At 42.7% G+C, this 24311-nt stretch overlaps 1 protein-coding gene across 1 annotated transcript in view; it reads right to left on the bottom strand.

The window, feature by feature from the left end:
- ANKRD6 (ankyrin repeat domain 6) overlaps positions 1-24311 on the bottom strand; it is a 239589-nt gene that overhangs the window by 56556 nt on the left and 158722 nt on the right. Inside the window, exons 3-4 of the mRNA XM_063443571.1 lie at positions 22010-22108; positions 805-903 (exon numbers count right to left, since the gene is read on the bottom strand). Coding sequence (XP_063299641.1) covers positions 805-903; positions 22010-22108 — 198 coding nt within the window. The remainder of the gene's footprint in view (positions 1-804; positions 904-22009; positions 22109-24311) is intronic.

Genomic DNA, 24311 nt, shown 5'->3' with positions numbered 1-24311 from the left:
TGCTGGTCTGCCACCATTTTTTTTTAAATACAAAATAAAAAATAGCTAAAAACGCATCTGCATTCCAGCACCAAGTTCTCCCTGCAGGCCGATTCTCCTCTACAAATGTCACTAACCCTCACTGAAGGGGAATTTCCACAAGCCACTTGAAACTCTTGTTGCCACCCCAATGACTCTGCTGGAGGTCAAGTTACTATATGCTTCATGGTGCAGTGTTTCATACCGAAAAGACACCAAGCACCATGATCACTTCAAATCACTGAAGAGGTCGTGTTGCTCGGAGTAACCCTTTAACAACAAATTAATAATGACAAATATTTTAAATCGAGAAAAAACACATTTGATTTGATGGCAAAGTGGACCAATATAATTAAGCGGTAGAGCTAAATCTGAGGACCTGTCTGGTTGGCATTTTGCCTAAAAAAAAACCCTTATATCTCAGATTTATCATGTTATTGTCCACACAGATATATGGACTATAATGGATTACAATTAATTCTGTTCCAGTCATACAAAAATCAGCACTATGCATTCAATACGGACAAATCATGATGATCTGCTACTCAAAACAATGAAATCCAACATCATTCTATCCAATCCTTTGAATTAGTATTTTCGGTCTGCTGTTGCAACGCATGGTACAGTTGGAAGTCAGTATCATTCTACTAAACAATACGTAGCCTGGCAGAGAATCATGGGAGCTGTAGTCCAACAACATCTGGTGGGTTGTGGTTTGAGAACCCTGTTGTAGGACACATTGCCTCCAAAGTCTTTTTTTCTGGAAAGTCTGTATTGCTGCAATACCTTATCTTGTCGGTCCAAAGCACATCCTTCTTGTATGAGTGCCGCAAGGACCTCACTATTTCCCACAACTGCCGCACGGTGTAAGGCTGTCTGCTGACCCTAAAAAAAAATTGTTAATTAAAAATAGATCTTTAATAAACACAGTGTGTATATTTAATGAGTTTAAAGGTATGTGCTAAACAAAATGTTGCCTATGTGATGCAAAATTAGCACTGTGTTATAAAGTGGTTATGTTGTGTAAACTTGCTAGTACCAGGTTTATAGCACACAGCCAACCTTTCCCTGCGTGGATATATTCCATGTTGGCCTATAACTCACCAGATGTACATCATTCATCCAATAACTATGGAATTTAAAGACCCCAGAGTGAGGGGTGGAGATTTATGCTTAATAATCAATATGGGCCCGAAAATAAGAGAGAAGAAAACACAAAATTAATAATCGCCTTCAATTCCAAGCAGATAAACGTCTGATGATAATCTGAACGCTATCAAATGAGGTATTTGTTAGAAATGTCAAACTTTATAAATATAGTTTAAAGTTAGACCTAGAGAGCCCAATTGAATTTATAAAGAATGAATTCAAAATGTTTACCTTATACTTTTTTTAGCTATAGAAAACATGATGTACACATGTAAATAGGAAACATTTACTAGGAATAGACTCTGAAATATCATTAACACAGGATACAGAAACATATGTCATAATACTCATTTATCACTAGATATAGCATATTAACCACACAGGCAGTGTGCTTTGCAGACATTTACATTAGGTAAGTGACCGGGACATTCCTTTACTAAACAGGCCCATCCACGTGCTAAGTGCATAGTAAGGTTTTTTAAAACTACACCAGTACATAGTAAGGTCCATTTAAACAGTACCCCAGGACATAGTAAGGTCCATTTAAACAGTACCCCAGGACATAGTAAGGTCCATTTAAACAGTACCCCAGGACATAGTAAGGTCCATTTAAACAGTACCCCAGGACATAGTAAGGTCCATTCAAACAGTACCCCAGGACATAGCACCATTAAATTGGTATTGGATCTCGGCAGCAAACTCATTATCAGCAATATATTATTTCTGGCAGACCATGATCTCACAGGGCAAAATGATGGTGGCAGGTGAACAGCCCACTTCAAACATCTACTTCCACCTGTGCCACAAAAATTTTTCAAGCCACAGATTTCTCTGTCACATTATTATCAGCATAGAGCAGAATGAATGACCATAAGTGTTTTTTTTCTCCAAGTTTTAGCCTCAGCAAGTGTGAGCACAATGGCGTGACAGTAGAAAGCTTCAGACACACAGATGAGACCCGTGTCCAAATTACACAGGACATTGGGAGATGAATACATGCAATCCATATGTCCATTGTTTCCCTAACCCTTGATGGATGCATTATAGATATAAATGTGCATTAGTCTACTAGTATCTGGCATCACAGATCACCGGCAGTCCTGTATTCATTGAAGCAGAGGCAGCAGTGACAACTTTCCTGAATGTGAATTATTACTAACACTTTTAATCATGGTGATTCAATAAAGTGAGCCCAAATGGAGATTTCAGGCCAAAATAGGTGATTTGGAAACTATACAGCTCACAGCTGAAAGAAAAGCCAAACCGAAAAATTATGTCCCCAAATAAACAAATACAATGAAAAGTGAGATACAATTCTGTGTTTGACAACTGTTTAATTCACATACTGACATATATATTTTAGAAGGCACTAAATTGGCCCAAAGGGGAATTCTTAAGTGTGGAGTCAATCAATCAAACTGACATCCATTTAGATTTAATGAAAAGTAAAGTCTTTTGATGATTGATCTCCATATACAGGGCTGGATTTCATTCAAGGCAAAATGCTACAAAACAGGATGCTCAAACATCAACAGGTTTATTCAATAGAAATGCAATTCTCAACAACAACAAAAAGAGATAGAGGATTTCTGATTTTAAGCTTTTTAAATTAATTAATATTTTTGGATATTTTTTTTCAATTTGTATTTAATTAGAGTTTAAAGGCTCAAAATACATATGTATCGCAGTAAATAAAAGAAAATAGCAGAATATATTAACAGGTGTTTCAGGTATCAGCATATTATAGTAATAATCATCACCAAATGCCTATATGAGAAGCTTGGGCCTAGTGTACTTTAGACATCTGGCTACCATGAATGCATATGTACTTGAGAACAGTCCTACTATATCATGTCGCCATTGCGTGCATACATAATAATAAGTCGTAGTATACCGTCTGTCGTCTTTAAGTGCTTATACACAAGTCCAGGGATATAATTCCAGAGGATAATATTTAATTCCAGAGGATAATAATTCCAGAGGATATATTGCAAATTATATTGGGTACGCATCCCAAGTTGACAGACAATATCCTAAGAATAATGTTAGTGGGAATGGTAACAGAAATATGCTGTGATAGAGACTAGTGCAGGCATAGGCGACCTTCAGCACTCCAGATGTTGTGGACTACATCCCCCATAATGCTCTTACACCCATAATGCTGGCAAAGCATCATGGGAGGTGTAGTCCAAAACATCTGGAGTGCCGAAGGTTGCCTATGCCTGCACTAGTCTCTATCACAGCATATTTCTGTTACCATTCCCACTAACATTATTCTTAGGATATTGTCTGTCAACTTGGGATGCGTACCCAATATAATTTGCAATATATCCTCTGGAATTCATGTGTGCACAAACAGCATTTACCATTATAGTGCCCCTATAACATATAATAGACATTGGAACCTGACACTTTATGTAGACAGTAACTGGTGGTCTAGAGGTACTTAGACACTGATAAACATACTATCGATTAAAATAAAACAAGTGTATATTTGGTATGTGCATATGGGGTGGCGTGTTTGAGGTGTGTTATGTTTGGACACCTCTCAAGGTGATGTCTGAGAAATGGAGGTGAGTATAAGTGGGTGCTAGTAGTGAGTGGAGGCTAATGCAGCTGTATGTGTATTTATGTAAGCGTCAATTTGACCCACTTCTGTGTGCCTGCTTTGCCCTAGTCTCTCCGCCTCTGTTCTGAAGTATGTAGCTGGTGGGCAGGTTCAGTTTCTGAAAGAATGCTGTTTGGTCATCCGCAGAGGTCAGGGTGAATAATATCAGGTCCCCCTTTTAGACCTGCAGTGAGCAGTCAGCCCCCCACTGTTGCCTCTCAGAGCTATTAGCTATTGGTGCAAGCTTCCTCTGCACCACCAGCGCTGCAAAAGGGATGTCTCCATAAATAGCCACCGTATGTTCCTCAAATTGGATATTGTTTAGGTCTCCTGAGTGTAATAAAATAGCGGTTCGAACCGCCACGTCCCTAGTCACGACTATAGTGTCTCTGGGTGCGTTGTCTGGGGCAGCTGCGGCCTTCCAGATTCGAAATGCAGAGAGTCGTGTCCCTGAGTCTGTGCTGCCTTTCATGCCAACTGTGGCAAGTAGTCGCTGTATGTAGTTCATACCCGTCGATATCATTTCCTATGCCTTGCTCCCAGCGTCGTGACGGTCTGATTTAATCTTTGGACCTGTTGAGAGATCTTTAGCATTTGAGCTTGGGTGGTTTGCAGGGTATGTTCCCTGTTGCCTTCTCTGACTTCGACTGCAGTGACTCTTTGCTGCAGGGCCCTCATCTCCTTTTGAATTTCTTTTCAAAACAGGCTTTCCAAACCTCCCTCATTTCATTCAGGAGGTCTCTGATGTCCCTCTTTGTCACTGGGGATGAGTCCTCCTCTGACTCCGAGTCCCAGTAGAGGGCCTACGCAGATGGTGAGGTGAGGCTCTCCCTGTCATCATGTGAGTTTTCTGAGGCCTCCTCCTCACTGTGCGTCTCCGGCGCCATCTTGGTCTGAGCCGGCTAATTTGGATGTCTCTGGTAGGTGGAATTTTTTATTCTTGCGCCCCATTTTGGTCTCTGGAGGGGGAAGCCTGGTTGTGGACTCTGATAGGGAGTCGAATTAGGCCTATTAGGCCGTGTTTGTCCCAATGCTGGAATGGAGCTCAACATGCACACCTTTTGGATACATTTTTTTTATATTTTTTAAAAATTTGAATATCAAAATATATATCATATATAAAATGTCTATATGTTAAAATATTTTTTAAACTATTAAGACGTTTTAAAAGTTAATCTAAAATAAATTAAATCTTTTAAAAAGTTTATCCAAAAATATTAAATTGAGGCCTTCGCATAGCGAAGAAATTGAAATTCTCTGGTCAGTTCCCAGACAGTTTATTAAATAACCTTACTTGATTCAATCAGCTTAATTAGTTGGCCTTGATTTAATTAGTTTGACAGCGCATCAGAAATTATTCCAATCTGTTAGAAAATAAAGCTTTTCAAATGATTTATGTACATATGTCACTATTAAAGTTTATGGGAATTTTTGTAGATACATTATTTGAATTTTTTTTTTTTTTTTACATATTGTGATAATTTGAAAAGCTTATCCAAAAATATTAAATTGAGGACTTTGTAAATTGTAAGAGAAAAAAAAAAACCTAATTCATAAACATTAATTAAATGGGTCAATTTGTGTGTGAATGGATTGTTAGTCTATTCAGTCTGATATTTTTGCAAACTTGCTCATTTGACATGATTACAACACCCAAGCCGGAATTTCCACCAGTTTTATCAGCAGCAGAAGTCTTTAGTTTCCAGTGGAACAGAATCTAATCCACAGTCAGGAAACACTATTACCATATTTAGTTTATCTTGGTTTGATTTCCAAGTTGTAGAGCGATGGCACTTGGCAAATACGAAGCAGGAGGAAGCTGCAAGTCCTGTTCTTTGTCTTGAAGAAGGCATTGAAAGTAATGTCTCATTTTATTGAAGTAATTCAATCAAAGAAGGATTGTGACAAAATTATGAGACAACGCAACTAAATACCATAATCAAAGTAAAGATATCCATGTGAAAAATTAGCTTGCTCACTGCCATTAACACAAAACAATGTTTTCATCCCTTAAAGGGACAATCCACTACCCCAAATTGCAGGCATTTAATTATGCATTTATTAATTGGGGGTATATATAAGAACAGCTTGCAAATCCTACAGTTCTCTTGTCTGACTTCTTTGCTAGTCCTCCTTTTCAAACTACGCCCAGACTTTCTGTAGCTGTCCAATCATAGTCTTCCTAATGCAGCTGAATGAGAAGTTTTTGCCAGGCCAGAGCTCTGAGTAATTGCTGCCTCTTGAGCTTAACTCCACAGAGCTAAACAAACCAGAAAGTAATAGGACCTGTTGTATGCTTGAAAGCCAAGGAGGTGTAACCAGGTTAATTTTTAAAAGTGTCAATTTCTACTGAAACCTGAACTTTTTGTAAAATGAAAAAAAAGGGGACACACTTTTCACACAAAGTTTTTCAGCAAGCTAAAGTGCTTTAGGGGTCTGGAATGTCCCTTTAAAAAACCTCAACATTCATTGTCCCCCAACGGTGTTGGGGCTAATGCGCATGTTGATTATGTTGAAGTTGATTATATCATTGCAATGGCACCTGTCAAGGGGTGGGGTATGTTAGGCAGCAAGCGAACAGTCAGTTCTTGAATTTTATGTGTTGGAAGCAGGAACAAATGGGCAAGCAAAAAGATCTGAGTGGCTTTGACAAGGACCAATAGTGATGACTAGATGACTGGGTCAGAGCATGTCCAAAACGTAGAATTGTTAGTTTCTTTATCCAGTATGTGTGAATTATATGAGGTTCTGGGGCTGACCAACTCTTCATGTGGGCTACTAGTTGTTGAATATCTCTCATTGTGATGGTGACTGGTTCCTGTTCTGGGAGCTGCAGAGGGCTCTCTAATTAGGGCTGCCTATTGCCCTGTGCAGACTGGGGCCTCACAGCCGCCTAAATCGCCTTAGGGCAGACTGATATGTCTGTGACCAAGGACCCAACACAGGAGGGGGCCCGGCGGCTTGCCCATTATGCCGCCAGGTGGGAGGCTCCTCTATCCAGTCTGCCCTGAGAGTAAAGTGCCCTGTACAGCCTCCGGTCTGCAGCTCCTCCGGGTGCAGAGCTGCAGACTGAGGTGTCTCGCAATCTCCAGCAAATCAGAGCATTGCCGCGGGTTACCACGCAACGCTCTGATACTCCTGGAGATAGCAAGACACGTACTATGTGGTCTGCAACTCTGCACCCGACGGAGCTGCAGAATACCCACATTATACACAATGCAACCCCTAATTATTTTCACTTTGGTTGTGAGTGGGGGCCTCATGTTTGAGTTTGGTCTAAGGCCTCATAAAGTCTCAATCCGCCACTGGTGGTCTGCTTTAAGGTCTAGTAGCCAGTGGGCCAAGGTGTTATGTGATGCTTCTTACTCTCAGACGTTCTTCCAGTACTGTTCAGTCTCTGCTCTGGGTTGATCTTGGGTGGATATGTTGTGGTTTCCTGCAGCTGTGCATATACCTTGGATGATTCCTTGGTAAAGGGCATTTTTTCTCTTAGCATCTGATTCTCTAGCGTATCTGCAGGGCCGTTGCAAGGATTTCTGCAGCCCTAGGCAAAGATCCATTTTGCCGCCCCCTCGTGTCACTTACTCACTGACAGACACACACTCACTGAAAGACACACACTCACTGACAGACACACACATACACACACACACACACTCACTGACAGACATACACACAGACAGACACTCACTGACATACATACACTCACTTACTGACAGACACACACAGACACTCACTGACAGACATACACTCACTCACTGACAGAAACTCAGTGACATACATACACTCACTCACACAGGCAGACACTCACTGACAGACACACAAACTCACTGACAGACATACACTCACTAACTGACACACAAACACACACAGAAATTCACTGACAGACATACACTCACTCACTGACAGACACACACATACACACAGACAGACACTGCTCACTGACAGACACACACACACACAGATACTCACTGGCTGACATACACACACACAGACACTCACTCACTCACTGACAGACACACACAGACAGATACTCACTGACATACATACACTCACTCACTGACAGACACAAACACACACACATTCACTGACATACAGACTCAGACATCCAGCCTCCCTACCTCCCTGGGGTCCAGTGTGAGGCAGCTCCTCACTCCTCCAGTGCGCTGTTTAGTATGCCGGGGCTGGAATTATGTCATATTCCGGCTTCCGACATCATAGAGGGCGCGCGAGGAAGGAGTGGGGAGCTGCAAGAAGAGCCTCCCTCACCGCCTACACTGCTGCCTGCTTCCTCTCCTCCGGCATTTATAGGCAGAGCAGGCTCCTGCCATCAGGGAAAGCAGGTGCCTGCTCTGCCATACTGAAGGACAGCTTCGGGGATGCCCTGAGGTGGTCAAATGGCCACCTCCTGAGCCCCTGTGACAGGGCTCCTCTCGGCGCCCCCATTTTCGGGCGCCTGGAGGATTGGCCCGGCGCTGAGGGGGGGGGGGGCTGCTCTAGAGTCGCTCACCACTGCGCTGCAGCCCAGGACAGAGGCAGCCTTCCAGGAAATATCCCGGTGAGTGCGCCAGGCAGACCGCCGCCCTAGGCAAATGCCTAGTTCGCCTAACGATTGCATCGGCCCTGCATATCTGCTCAGTCTGGTTGCCAGTGCTATCAGCCTTTGCTTAGCAGTTTCCAGTGCATCTGGCATGGGCATACACTTGTATTTCCTCAGTAGCCAGGACTTACCTCTGATCTTTTCACGTCTGTGATAGCTGACGGTGAGTTTGAACAGCTGGCCAATTTTAAGAATGCAGGACAGGTCCATGTGGACCTATTGTTGCTGAGGCAGGACTGTTCCATCAATATCCAGACTGCTGTACACGTGCATATAAAAAGGGAAGTGGTCAGGAGAGATCTGTCTTAAAGGACCACTCTAGGCACCCAGACCACTTCAGCTTAATGAAGTGGTCTGGGTGCCAGGTCCAGCTAGCTTTTACCCTTTTTTTTTTATAAACATAGCAGTTTCAGAGAAACTGCTATGTTTATACTGAGGGTTAAGCCAGCCTCCAGAGCCTCTAGTGGCTGTCTCATTGACAGCCGCTAGAGGCGCTTGCGTGCTTCTCACTGTGAAAATCACAGTGAGAGCACGCAAGAGTCCATAGGAAAGCATTATGAATGCTTTCCTATGCGACCGGCTGAATGCGAGCGCAGCTCCTGCCGCGCATGCGCATTCAGCCGATGACGTCGCGAGGAAGAAGAGGAGGAGGAGGAAAGCTCCCCGCCCGGCGCTGGAGAAAGGGGTAAGTTTAACCCCTTCCTCCCCCAGAGCCCGGCGGGAGTGGGTCCCTGAGGGAGGGGGCACCCTCAGGGCACTCTAGTGCCAGGAAAACGAGTATGTTTTCCTGGCACTAGAGTGGTCCTTTAACTGACAGTGAAATAATTTTGTGCATCAGGTGCCATTTTTATGTCACCATGAGGATCTGGCATGCTGGGTTTCGCAAGCTCTGATCTTTAGATATTATTTTGTGACATTGTGTGGTTTTTTTGCATGCTTTTGATTTAGTTTTTCTAAATCCTTCATATAGCACAGTTCTTTAATAAAGAATATCAGAGTTATAAATTCAAACACATGAAGGCTTATGAGGCTGTAAATTCTATAATAGAGCAGCAGGGGCTATTATTATGTAAAGATAGAAATTCAATGGTCAATTTCTAAAAGTGGAGCTATCAAACCCAGCTTAACTCTTAAAACGTTGCACCACAACCCTTTCTCAAGGAATCACAAAACACACCAGAACTTCTCTTAATGAATTGCAAAACATAATGGAGTCGCATTCCAACACGCATTCTGCAAAAACACTACTACCTAAACCAAAATCACAAAATACAAGTATTAACACCTTCTACCTTAAGGGGACAGCAACTCAATGTGAGACAAATGGCTAGTGTCCCTATGACACCCAAGGCACTGTTTGTACAGAAAGAGGATACATAAAGCATCCTAAATTGCAGTCACTCATCATTTATGCCCCCTTTATGTCAAAATAGGAGAAATTCAGGAACATTGTCAAATATAGAAATTAGGCTACTATAGACACAAACTAATTTACAATATGTCATGTTTTGCTAAATTTGGACTTGATACCAAGTTGTTCACCCATACAATTGGTATAATGATGAGTCGGTTAATTAATGAAGAAGCCAGCAAGTCGAGCAAAATTCCTGTACTGCTAAATTAATTTACTGGCAGATACTAGGAACCAAGCAAAATTAATTATTTATTGATCTGTTTTAAAGAAAATTAGTTTTTAAAAACTATTGCAAAACTCCCAACTGTCCTGCTCTTTGTAGTACAGCCCCTATTTTGGGGTTCTCTCACACAGTCCTGACACCAGGGAACTGTCCCCAGACAGCACTGCACAAGTGCATCATTAGACACACTTGTATTTCAGAAGCGCTCTCTGCATAGTCATTTATGTTGGGGACCAGCCAGGAGGCTGTCTGTCTACCCGTTATGGATGTCGCCAGTGATGCAGGTTTTTGCCAGTGGTGACATCTCTTTGCAGATCTACCCACCCAATGGTGGTATGCTATTGTGACTAGTTTGAATAGCAAATTCAAAATACTCTTTGTAAATGGAACAGGATAGAGTGGTCCCCAGTTTGGGATCCATACCTGTCCTGCTACATCACCTGTCCATTCTCCACTGGCACCAGAGTGCATAACCATGATTTTTCAGGGTACAGTCTTGTTGTCCTCTACCTACAGGCATATGATATCTATATCTATGTGTGCCTACATATGTACAGTCATGGGGAAAATAAAGTACACTCTCTTTGAATTCTATGGTTTTACACATCAGAACATAATAACAATCATCTGTTCTTTAGCAGGTCTTAAAATGAGGTAAATACAACCTCAGAGGAACATAACACATTACGTATTACACCGTGTCATGATTTATATATGCTATATATAATGCATTTGTCTGAGTGCTCCCAACACCGTTTCTAAAAATGCTTTTGGCTCACAGGTCCTAATATTTAAAATTTCGACACACAAGTCCACAAACTCTGTCATTAGGAATGGACTTAGGAATGGAATTCTGGGGCCAGGTAGACCGCCCAAATTCTCATGCTAATGTTTTTTTAAGTATTTTCCTCTCAGACTTCTGTCAGCCTGACTCAGTCCAAGGAGCATAAAGAGGGAGGAGCTGGGGGCTGGTGCGGACGTAATTTGGCTGCTGGCGGCCAGAGGGAGAACTGTGTGAGCTTGTATGTGTGTGTGTGTCAGTGGGCTTGTCTGTGGTGAAAATGTGTGTGACAGTGAGCTTGTTTGTAGTGACCGTGTGTGTGTCAGTGAGCTTTTCTGTAGGGAGCATCTGTGTCAGAGGGCTTGTCTGTAGGAAATGTGTGCATCAGTGAGTTTGTCTGTTGGGAGTATGTTTGTGTCAGTGAGCTTGTCTATATGGATAATGTGTGCTTCAGTGAGTTTGTCTGTATTGAGCATGTGTGTGTCAGTGAGCTTGTCTGTAGTGACCATGTAATTGTCAGTGAGCATGTGTGTCAGTGAGCTTTTCTGTAGGGAGCATCTGTGTCAGTGAGTGTGTCTGTAGTGACCGTGTATGTGTCAGTGAGCTTGTCTGTAGTGAGCATGTGTGCCAGAGGGCTTGTCTGTAGGAAACATGTGTGCATCAGTGAGTTTGTCTGTAGGGAGCATTTATGTGTAAGTGAGCTTGTGTGTAGTGAGCGTGTGTGTCAGTGAGCTTGTCTGTAGGAAACATGTGTGCATCAGTGAGCGTTTGTGTGACAGTGAGCTTGTCTGTAGTAAGCTTGTGCGTGTCAGAGTTTGTCTGTACTAAATTTGTGTGTGTCGATAAGCTTGTCTGTGTGTGTCAGTGAGATTGTCTGTCAGTTAGCCTATTTGTGTATATCAATCATTCTCACAACAATAGTAATAGAGATGGACTTCAATGTCAGTGACAGTCTCAGTTGACCTTCCTGTGACACTCTTATTCTCCAGCGATTCCTTTAAGCCAGCTTGCTGTAGGGGTTGGATCTGTTTTCATTAAAGTGGTTCAGTCACCCCTAACCCCCTAAGAAGAAAATGGAGTATTTAATAAAGATGAAATCTTTATGAATTCACAGCTTGTAAGCTCGTTTGAGTAGGGCATTCTTCACATCTTGTCTCTGTTATATTCTATATGTAAATTACTTGTCAATTATCCCTATTTTATAATTGTAAACGCTACAGAATATGTTGGCGCTATGTAAATACTAATAATAATGTAATACTCACTTTGGCTGTGTTGGAAACTGTCAAAAGATATCATAAAACAAAGTACTACTTTTTCTTACGCATTTTTTCTACACTTGACAAAACTTGACAAAAAGGCAGATCTACCTCCATCAAGCTTTGTAAATAGCTGAATTATAAAAACATATTTAGCATTTTCTAGTGCACAAAATAAATTGTGACTGTATCTAAATAACTCCCATGTTGTTGCTGTCTGCAATATATTTATCAGAATAATTACCATGCATCCAAGTCCATTTCTATATGATGATTTGATGCTTAAATATCAGTATCAACAGTCATTGTCCATGATTAAAATCAGAATCAGCGTATTGTTTTAGTAAAATTAAATAAATCAATACAGTGAGTCTGATCAAAATGTAAAGAAACTGATGTCTCGTGTGTGATATTGCATCATTATACAAAGTACGGTTAAAAAATATAGAAATACCCTGTATTTATTAAATACATTTTATTTATTCAACAGAAAAAATAAGTGTCAATGAAATAACACATAAATGTACTCGGCAAAGTACCTGCAATTCTGGGCAAAGTGATACATGTTGAGAGACGTTCTATTTGGTTTTCATGGTGATTGCTCCTTTTTTAGCATCCCCCCCCCACAAAAAAAATGGTAATGCCTTGCAAAATATAGCCATGAATGTGTTATCTACTAAGCTATAAATTTGCAAGGAAGTAGCAAAAAATTGCATATGATTGAAGTGTATTAAAGGGACACCATAGTCACAAAAACAGCTTTAGCTTAATGAAGCAGTTTTGGTGTATAAAACATGCCCTTGCAGTCTCACTGCTCAATTAGTTTGCTCACTGCCATTTAGTTGTTAAATCATTTTGTTTATATAGCCCTATGCACACCTCCATGCATGTGACTTACACAGCCTTCATTAAACACTTCCTGTAAAGAGACATCTAAAGTTTATCCTTCCTTTACTGCAAGTACTCTTTAATTTAGATTTTCTTATCCCCTGCTATGTTCATTTCTTGCTAGACCCCGCAAGAGCCTATTGTATGTGATTAAAGTTTAATTTACAGAGAAAGAGATACAATTGTTTAAGGTAAATTACATCTGATTGAAAGTGAAACCAGTTTATTTCATGCAGGCTGTGTCAGTCAGAGTCAGGGGAGGTGTGACAAGGGCTGCATAAACAGAAACAAAGTGGTTTAACTCCTAACTGGCAGTGTATTGAGCAGTGAAACCTGAGAGGCATGATCTATACACTAAAACTGCTTCATTAAGCTAAAGTTGTGAAGGTTCCTTTGAAGATTGAATGAGACTCTTCCTTAAAGGCATTTTTAGAAAAAATAAGTTTTATTTAAGTTAAGTAATAAAAGATACATAGCTAAAAAGAGACATGTGTCCATCAAGTTCAGCCTTTCTGACATCTGTTTTTAATGTTGATCCAAAAGAATGTATTGAGAGAGTACAATAAAGCAAGAAAATACACAGTCAAGGTACATGAACACAACATAATGTTAAAAATAAAATTAAACGAGCAAACATTAAAGACAATTTTAAAGCAACGTCAGTGAGTATGACTGTGGGAAGGTGGACTAGGAGGATATCACTGTAGGGAGACAAACTGGGCACATATATGGCAGTGGGAAGTGAACTAAAGCTGTGGATAGCTGAACTGCAGATTATAGCTGAGAGTAGATAAATTGGAAGGAAAATGACTGAGAGGGAAAATGGGGTTATAACTATCAGAGATGAAGTTGAGAAATACAGTGATCAACCACAACATTAAAACCACTGACAGGTGACGTGAATAACATTGATTACCAATATATTGTTACAACTGAATTGTAAAAGGGTGGGTTATGATAGGCAGCAAGTGAACAGTCAGTTCTTAAATTTCATGTGTTGGAAGCAGGAAAAATTGGCAAGTGAAAAGATCTGAGTGATTTTGACAAGGGTCAAATAATAATGACTAGAGGACTGGAACAGACCATCTCCAAAACAGCACATGTCTTGGGATGTTCCTGGTATGCAGTACCGGTGGTGCACAGAAGGACAATCAGTGAGTCAGCATTAGGGTCATAGGCACCTAAGGCTCATTGATGCACAAGGAGGGTGGAGTCACACAGCCCGTCTAGTCATCCAGAAGAGCTACTGTAGCTCAAAGTGCTGAAACCAGTGGCGCACCTACCACGGTCACAGGGGTCGCTGCAACTGGGCCCCCTGGATACCTTCTGTCACCAGCTGTGCACCAGTCCAGGAGGTGGGAGCTATGCTGCTGTCCTGTGTGTCTGACAGGAAGTGTTTACTAAGAGTGAGCACTTCCTGTCACACCGGGAACCGAGGCAGAAAAGCAGGTACAGGAGGGGAGAGACAGGGAGGGGAGTGGGGAGTGGGGAGAGAGGATAGAATTGGACACAAGGAGGGAAGGGGAGAGGATATGGAATAATTGAAGGGGAGGGGTTAGAAGGAAGAATGAGGGGAGAGAGAAAGGGTATGGGACAATGAAGGGAAAGGATTAGAAGAAAGAATGAGGGGAGAAAGAAAGGGTATGGGACACATGGTAGGGAGGGGAGGAGTGAGAGAGGGAGAAATGGGACACATGGAGAGGGGAAAGGGAGGGTATAGAACACATGGAGGGGAGGGGGAGAGGGAGGAATTGGACACACGGAGGGGAGGTGGGAGAGAGGGAGGAATTGGACATGGAGGGGAGGGGGAGAGAGGGAGGAATGGGACACATGATGGAGGGGCGAGGAGGAAGCAGGGTATGGGAAACATGGAGGGACTGAGGGGAGAGGGAATGGGATACATGGAGGGGCTGGGGGAGAGGGAAGAATGGGACACATGTAAAGGAGAGGGGGAGGGGGTATGTATAGGACACATGAAGGGGAGAGGAGAGAGGAATGGGACACAGGGAGGGGACAGGGAGAGAGGGAGAAATGGGATACATGGAGGGGTTGGGGGAGAACGGGAGGAATTGGACACAGGAAGGGGAGGGAGAGAGAGGGAGGAATTGGACATAGGGAGGGGATGGGGAGAGAGGGAGAAATGGGATACATGGAGGGGTTGAGGAGAGGAGGGGGAGAGGGAAGAATGGGACACATGTAAAGGAGAGGGGGTATAGAACACATGGAGGGGAGGGGGGAGTGGAATGGGACACATTGAGGGGAGGGGAAAGAGAGGGAGGAATTGGACATAGGGAGGGGAGGGGGAGAGAGATAGAAATGGGACACTTGGAGGGTATGTGAAACCTGGAGGGGCTGCGGGGGGAGAGGGAATGAGACACATGCAGGAGCTGGGAGAAGGGAATGATACATGGGGGGAATGAGACACGGGGCAGGGGGGAATGAGACACCTGGGAGGTGGGGGCAATTTTCGCACTGGGGCCCGGTGGATTCTAGTTATGCCTCTGGCTGAAACATTTAATGCTAGCCATGATAGAAAGGTGACAGAGCAACAACACAAGTCATCACAATTTGCTGCTTATGATGACCAGGTACGTATGCATTGTTTACTGAGGTAGAGATGTCAGCAGGATGCACTATGGGAAAAAGCAAGGTGTTGGAGACAGTGTAATGCTCTGGGTAATGTTGTGCTGTGAAATCTTTGGTCCTGGCATTCATGTGGATGTTACTTTGACATGTACCACCTGCCTAAAGATTGTTGAGAATGTTGTAGGCCATGTACACCCCTTCTTGGCAACGGTGTTCCATGCAAAAAATGTCAGGAATGGTTTGAGGAACATGGCAAAGAGTTCAAGGTGTTGCCTTGGCCTCCAACTTTCCCAGATCTTAATCCGATTGAGCATCTGTGGGATGTGCTTGAACAACAAATCCGATCCATTGAGGCCCCACCTCGCAGCTTGCAGAACTTGAAAGGATCTGCTGCTAATGTCTTGGTGCCAGATACCACAGGACACATTTAGAGGTTATCACAAAATAACTATGTTTTGAGTGACATAAAGGGAGCTAAGAATTTACTTTTTGACTTAGATCAAACAAATAGACCAACAAATATCTCTATATACAAAATACAATCTACAGGAAGGAATGAACATAGAAAAATATAGTGTAGTAAAATTAAAACACCATAAGTGCGCTAATTAGGATTGCACTCACAGGATGAAAATGAAATGTAGGCGTATAAACAATCTCTCAGACTTGACGGATAACTGCAAACTTCTTTTGGACCTTATTAGAAAAGGAGAGACACACAAACCATAGTGCACCAATCAAATATAAAGTTATGTAGTTTTATTAGATTGCACTCACACAAAATGTGTCTAATAAAACTACATAACTTTATATTTGATTGGTGCACTATGGTTTGTGTGTCTCTCCTTTTCTAATAAGGTCCAAAAGAAGTTTGCAGTTATCCGTCAAGTCTGAGAGATTGTTTATACGCCTACATTTCATTTTCATCCTGTGAGTGCAATCCTACTTAGCTTAGCGCATTTATGGTGTTTTAATTTTACTACACTATATTTTTCTATGTTCATTCCTTCCTGTAGATTGTATTTTGTATATCTGTATTAAGAAGATTGAAGGTTCTTCTTACAATCTAACATTTGGTAAATTTATTTTATATATTTTTTACCTATTGGGGAGCACGTGTGTTGTGTGTATACATATATTCTGTTCAACAAATATCTCTAGCTTCTCCAAGTTTACTGAGGTCAGTTATATCAGTTATGTCAATGTAATTTTATAATACCAAATGTATTTAAATGTATTTATTTAAAAAGCATTCTAAAATTAACCCATTCCTATTACTGAAATGTAATATGAAATGTGTAGCACAGGATGGTTTTATTGCCAGAATTCCCGAATGTCGTAATGAATCCAATTTTGTAATATTCATTTTATGTTATATAATACTTTGTGAATGAACAGAATTTACAGCTAAATTTAGGTTTTTGTTTTTTGCAATTAGTGTTATACATTATTTTAAATAATAACATGACAGAGCATCCACTTTTATTGTAATAAAGTGTGCAATGACTCTGGCTCTGTCTTTCCAGATAAATATAAGAAAATAAACAAAAAAAAAATGTCAAGAACTCAGGGGTGGATTCGAGCTGGTACGGAAAGCGGGTCGGGGGGCGTTAATGGCGAAGGTGGATGTGGAGGCAGCGTTTCGGCTGCTCCCCATCCATCCGGATTGTCATCACCTCTTGGGTTGTCATTTCGAGGACGGGTTCTTTGTAGATTTGTGCCTGCCTATGGGTTGCTCCGTGTCATGCGCCTATTTCGAGAAGTTTAGCACGTTCTTGGAATGGGTGGTGCGCAAAGAGTCGGCGGGGGGATCGGTGGTGCACTATCTCGATGATTTCCTATGTGTCGGCCCTCGTGATTCGGGTAGGTACGGTCAGCTGCTGGGGACTCTGCAGTGGGTGTCGCATGCATTCGGGGTGCCTTTAGCTGCGGATAAGACAGTGGGCCCCACTACGTGCATTTGTTTCTTGGGTCTGGAGATTGACTCGTGTGCCGGTGAGTGCAGGTTGCCAGTAGATAAGCTGCAGATTTTACGACAGGTGGTATGCGCGGCAAAAAGGGCAAAGAAGGTTACGTTAAGGGGCTTGCAATCTCTTCTAGGGAGCCTTAACTTTGCATGCAGGGTCATTCCTATGGGGAGGATATTCTGTAGGAGGTTGGCTCAGGCAACCAGCGGGGCGCGGCGGCCGTCTCACTATATTAGAGTGTCCGCCGACATGAGAGAAGATCTAGAGGTGTGGGATCATTTTCTGACCAATTTTAATGGAACAGTGTTTTTTAGGGAGCTGTCTGTGTCGTCTGAGGCTATAGGGTTGTTTACGGACGCGTCGGGCAGTATTGGTTTTGGGGCTTATTTGGCGGGAGAATGGTGCGCGGAGGGGTGGCCGGACACGTGGTTGTCATCCCCGCTTATCAGAAACCTGGCGTTTCTGGAACTGTTTCCCGTGGTGGTCGCGGTGTCACTCTGGGGCAAGGAGCTTGCCAACAAGAGGGTCACATTTCATTCAGACAACATGGCGGTAGTGCAGGCGATTAATAGCCTGTCTGCTAGCTCGCCTCCGGTGGTGCGATTGTTGCGGCGGTTGGTTTTGCTCTGTATGTCATCTAACATTGTGTTTAAGGCTAGGCACATTCCGGGGTGTAAGAATGTGGTGGCTGATGCTCTATCTCGTTTACAGTGGGAACGTTTTTGGGAAGCGGCTCCTGGTGCAGCGAAGGTGGGGCAGGTGTGCCCAGTCGGAATGTGGCAACTCGGGATGGCCTGCTTGGGGAGTGCATAAGGAAGTCGCTGGCGCCAAGCACCTGGTCGGCTTATGTTAAGGTCTGGAAAGTATGGGAGGAGACGGTGCTTCAGGTAGGGGGGGAGCTTTCCGCGGAGCGGAGGCTGGATGTTTTGTTGTGGATTCTTTGCCAATTGTTTGTTCAGCAGGCCTCGCCGGCCATGGTCGACAGACATATGTCGGCTCTGGCTTTTTTATTTAAGTTCAACGGGTGGGAAGATGTTACTAAACATTTCTTGGTTCGGCAGGCTATCAAGGGCTTCAGGAGAGGGAAGAAAACGGCTGACTCGAGGCGGCCAGTGTCTTTTGGGATGCTTCAACAGTTGGTGGAGCTGCTACCCTCGATATGCCGCTCGCCTTTCGAGGTTGAATTATTTGCAGGTGCATTTGTGTGGGCCTTTTTTGGGGCGTTTCGAGTCGGCGAGCTGGTGAGTGCGAACAAGGCGGGGGTTGGGGGTCTGCAGCAGGAAGACGTGGTAGTCAGCGCTGACAGGGTGAGTATCAGATTGTGCAGGTCAAAAACGGATGTTTTTGGAAAAGGCTGCACGGTGGTATTGTACGGGTTGCCGGGGTCCAAGGTGTGCCCGGTGTTGCGGGGTGCTAGTTATTTAGCGCTCCGGCCAGAGGGTAAGGGCTGTTTTTTCGTACACGCTGACGGGTCAGCGTTGTCACGTTTCCAGTTTACCAGGGTCTTCCGGATGGGACTGGGGAAGATGGGCCTGGAGCCCATGCAGTTTGGTACTCATTCATTCCGTATAGGGGCCGCGACAGAGGCGGCGAGGTTAGGTCTGGGTGACGAGAGGATAAAAAGGATTGGTAGGTGGGAATCCTTGCGTTTCCGATCGTATGTGAGGCCAGACAGGCTGGTGTAAGTTCAAAAAAAAAAAAAAAAGCATTTTGAAAGTTAAGTATTTTGAGTGGTGATGTTGGTGACGGGACGGTGGTTTGGATGACGAAGTACTAACTTTTATTTCATTTCAGGTTGGACGGTGTGGGTGATCGGCCATTCGTTCGTGTATTGGGCACAGAAGAGAGCTGCAGCTAGAAGGAGCGGAACACAGCTGGGCTTTCCTCGGGAGCGGGTGGCGATCTCATGGTTTGGTTTTAGGGGATTTAGCTGGCAAGGTTTGAGCAGTGTTTTGTTCAGGAAAGTGTATGGGGGGGCGAAGCCTGATGTGGTAGTGTTGCATGGCGGGGGGAATGATTTGGGTCTTGTCCCTCAGAGGGAGTTAGTGAGATGGATGAAGAGGGACATGGACCGGCTGGTAGGGCTAGTCCCTGGCGTTGTAGTGGTGTGGTCGGAGATGGTCCCCCGATTTGCGTGGAGGCACGCTAGGGACTTGGATGCGGTAGCCCGTTGCAGGGGCAAGGTGAATAGGGCAATGTCAGCATTTATTAGACGTTTGGGGGGAGTAGTTGTCCGACACAGGGAGTTGGAGGGCATGTTGCCCGGTTATTTCAGGAGAGACGGGGTTCATTTGTCAGATGTAGGGACTGACTTGCTGAACCTGGGTTTTCAGGAGGGTATTGATAGGGCCCTGTTTTTGTGTAGTGGGGGTCGCGCATGTCCTTAAGGGGTCAAGGCATGTGTTATGGCGGAACAGGGCATGGTAAAGTCGGAAGTTGGCTGGAATTGGAAGTGGATAGGCCAAGGCCTAGGCCGGAGTAGGCCAGGTGGATAAGAGTGTTGGTAGGTTCAAGCTCTTCGGTGGCTACGAACCTAGGGGGTAGGGGTGTCTGGGTACACCCCTACAGTTACGTTTGGTTGGGGCCTCTTTGGTAGGCCGTGTGTTATAAGTTAAATGTTATTGAAATGTTATTTATTGTTTAAGTGCTAGGGTCATTGTCAGGGGTATTGTATGGGGGGATAGTAACAAAATGTCAGAAATGACAATGACCCTAAATTTGTTAATTTGTTTGAGATTTAATAAAGCTGTGGACGTTATACTCCAACAGAATAACTGGTGTCCGAGTCTTATTAAGGTAATTTTAAACTAACACCTGCCGAATAACGACAGTGCCTATGTCATGTGATTAAAGTTCAATTTAGAGATTGAGATACAATTATTTAAGGTAAATTACATCTGTTTGAAAGTGAAACCAGTTTTTTTTTCATGCAGGCTCTGTCAGTCATAGCCAGGGGAGGTGTGGCTAGGGCTGCATAAACAGAAACAAAGTGATTTAACTCCTAAATGACAGTGAATTGAGCAGTGAAATTGCAGGGGAATGATCTATACACTAAAACTGCTTTATTTAGCTAAAGTAATTTAGGTGACTATAGTGTTCTTTTAAATCTGGAAGCTCAAAAGCCTGTTGGGATATGGAGAGAAAAAAGACAACACCTTTTTAGGCTGCCAAAGTCGTGGCAGAGTTTAGAATTTATAGTCGCCCACTAGCCATTGGCAGGAGAAAATACAGCAGTGGTAAGTACAGTAAAAATTAGCTCCTGGTGAGTGTGCCATGGAGCCTCCAGATTTGCAGTAATGTTTCGGCATGCATTGTAGTGTAGGACTAGTATACGTTTCTAGTTATTTCATACAGATTATAAAATATTTGCAACTAACGTGAGTAATCTAGAAATAACAACAAACTAAAAAGACACATTAGACATAAGGCCACCAAGTTCACGATCAAGTATCTCGCTCACGGTCCAGCCAATTCTCCTGTCGTGGGGCCAGGCAAGCCGGCAAGGCTCGCTCTCAATATTGTATCACAGTGCTGCTGTGGGTTACCAAGGCAACAATTTGATATAATACCCAACGGGTGCAGATAGCAATATCTCCCACCAGACCACCAGAGATCAGGTTCCCCACTCCCTGACCCAAAGTAAGCATCAGGGAAGGGGGAAACATTTTTAATCAGGTCCTCAGCCCCTGTTCCCCACACTACAATCCTAATTTTCCCATTACAGATCCCTGTCCTCCCACTAAAGCCACTATTCCCCCCACTACAGCCCCTATCCCCCCCCCCACCACAATCCCTATCCTCCCACCATAGCCCCTCTCCTCCCAACCTTGCCTGTATTCTTCCACTATACACCCTACCCCCTACCACAGCCGTATCCACCAAAGCCCCTATTCCCCATCACAGTCCTATCCCCCATCACAGACACTGCCCATCCACCACAGCCCCTATCTTCCAAATACAATCCATATCCCCCACAATAGCCCGATCCCCCCACTCTAGCCCCTATCCTCCTCACCACAGCCCCTATCATGCCCTCTTTAGCTCCTATCTCTCATCACAGCCCTATCACATCAAACATCTCTCTAATTCCCATATTATTCTGAATAACGGGGTTAGTGAACGAGTGAGTGTCTAACAGAATTTGGGCTAAACCTAGAGAACACAGGAGCTAAAGAAAATTCTATATAATATAATAAATTCTATCAAATATAATTCAAATGATATATGCATCATTAATTCATATAATGTGAGTAAATTGAATATATATTGCCATATAATACTGCAAATTTTATTTTAAAAGCAAGCAGCTAATGTGATGGTAATGTTATCCATGTCTAATCAGAGTTACAGCAAGTTCCTTGACCCAACACTTTTTTATTAGTGATGATAAAGTCCAATTATGAAACGTGTGCCAAACGAGATCAATAGTCAATTCTTTGCTCTGGGCTTTGTTTTTTAACATACATTAATGCAGAATTTCTCAGGTGAAGACTTTAATAGAGCAGGATATACTTACATCGTCCTGAATATCTAGATCACATCCTGCTTTCAGAAGTATCTGGACTACGTTAAGGTGTCCTTTGTTAGCAGCAAGATGTAATGGAGTTCGTCCATGCTGTGGAAAAATCATAGATAATGTGTCTTAAAAAATGGATACAGAATGTTATATCTAATTACATTACATAAATGACATACCAAAACATTAATGAAGTCAATCTGGTTGACAACAAATCACTCTACATCAAAATAAGATTCTGAAACATATTTTCATTACCAAATGTGAATCATATGTAGAAGTATCCTAACAGTTTGTATCTGCATGTATTCATTAAAACTTGCACCATTCGGGAAGGTGTGGAATAATTTCAGGTCTTTTGTTGAAAATCTGTTCCTTAATGGGTTACTCCACGCATATTCACATCAGTGTTTTGAAGTGGTCATGGTGCAAGGAGCCTGTGTGTGCACCATTTCAGTGTGACACACTGCACATACAGAAATATTTAGGCAAGGTGTGCCCAGAAGGTAGATCCGCAGATGTAGAACTACAACTTCCATGATGCTTTGCATGCTTTTCAGAATGTCTTTACAATGACAAAGAATCTAGAAGATGTAGTGTTAAAACATCTGGGGATCTATCTATTGGGCACCACTGATTTAGGCTGTCTGCTGGAGGTATATCTCCACTTCCTACAGTTGTTCAAGTCAGCTATGCATCCATTTCAGCTACTTTGGTCTTAAGTCACCTGCTCAGTCACCTGCACTTCCACCTTCAAAATATGCAAAGACCAATAAAAGACCCGTAGATATAAAGAAGACCCAGGAAGACAAATACTGAGTATAACCACACTTTAAATTTCTAAAAATCCAAACTTGTGGTGAATCCAAGTAACTAATTTATGCTAAAGATCTTGCAATTTCCCAGAGGTAAATAAAGATAAATTGCCAAATGACTGCAGCCACTTTACTACTTTAGTATGTACAAAAGAAAAATAACAAGGGGGGAGGGGGGGTGCACAAATAAAATTTATGATGTAGTGTGTTTGATTTATGAGCTGCTGGTTAATGAAAGCATTTTGCATTGATCACAAAATAAAAAGCAATTACATCATGTGCCAGTGCTCCATACCATGGAAGAAACCTCACCCCTTTATTTGTACCAGGGACATACATTTAATATATACACACACACACACACACACAACAGCACAAAAGTAATATAGTGAAGGGGATAAATGTTTTCAAGTGCACAATGTAAAGAAAAATAATAAGTGCATCCTTAGGTCAGAGAGATTTGGCCGCTGATAGCTCAGAATATCTTTAGCCTCTATGTCTTTCCCTTGGTAAGTACAGACAAGTCCAGATTAAGAGACATGCGCTAAAACTATCTTGTACACCCAGACTCTGGTGCCTCCAGACGCGGAAGGCGGATACGCAGCAATCCAGATTTGTTGAAACAGCCTAAATAAAACAAACAGGGTTGTATCCAAAGGCAGACATTATTTAGGAGCAAGGTTTCAACTCACAGATTGAGCCTTTATCAAGCCTTCATGGTTATTCATTATAGTGAGAATTCAAAATTAATTTAAAATTTTAGGTCAAAACAGCCAATCTGTAAAAATTCTCTAGGTCAACAATGCTTTCAGTTCAGCTACTTTGACGTTAAAGGGACACTAAAGTCACCAAAACAACTTAGCTTTATGAAGCAGTTTTGGTGTATAGATAATGCCTCTGTTGTCTCACTGCTCAATTCTCTGCAATTTAGGGGTTAAATCACTTTGTTTATAAATCCCTGGTCACAGCTCCCTGCATGTGACTTACATAACCTTCCTTAACACTTCCTGTAAAGTGAGATCTAATGTTAATAATTCCTTTATTGTACAGTCTGTTTACTTTAGAATTTTGTATCTCCTGCACTATCAATAGCTTAGACCTTGCAGGAGCCTCAACTGTGTCATTAAAGTTTAATTTACAGAGCAGGAGATAAAACGTCTAAAGCAAATGAACACCTGATTAAAAATGAAACCATTTTGTTTTCATGCAGGCTGTGTGAGTCACAGCCAAGAGAGGTGTGACTAGGGCTGCATAAATAGAAGCAAAAGTGATTTAACTCCTAAGTGGCAGTGAGACTTCAGAGGCATGATCTATACACAAAAACTGCATCATTCAGCTTAAGGTGTTTTGGTGACTATAGCGTCGATTTAAATTTGAAATTCACGTATATATTTTCCTTTGAGGTTGTTCAGCTGTCCATTAATAACATGTGGCAAACTTCCACTCACTATGCAAGAAGTATATGAACGTCGGAGGACTTCCCAAAG

The sequence above is a fragment of the Pelobates fuscus genome, chromosome 2, assembly GCF_036172605.1.
Source record: "Pelobates fuscus isolate aPelFus1 chromosome 2, aPelFus1.pri, whole genome shotgun sequence".
NCBI classification, from domain to species: domain Eukaryota; kingdom Metazoa; phylum Chordata; class Amphibia; order Anura; family Pelobatidae; genus Pelobates; species Pelobates fuscus.
This window is presented reverse-complemented; position numbering and strand designations above follow the sequence as displayed.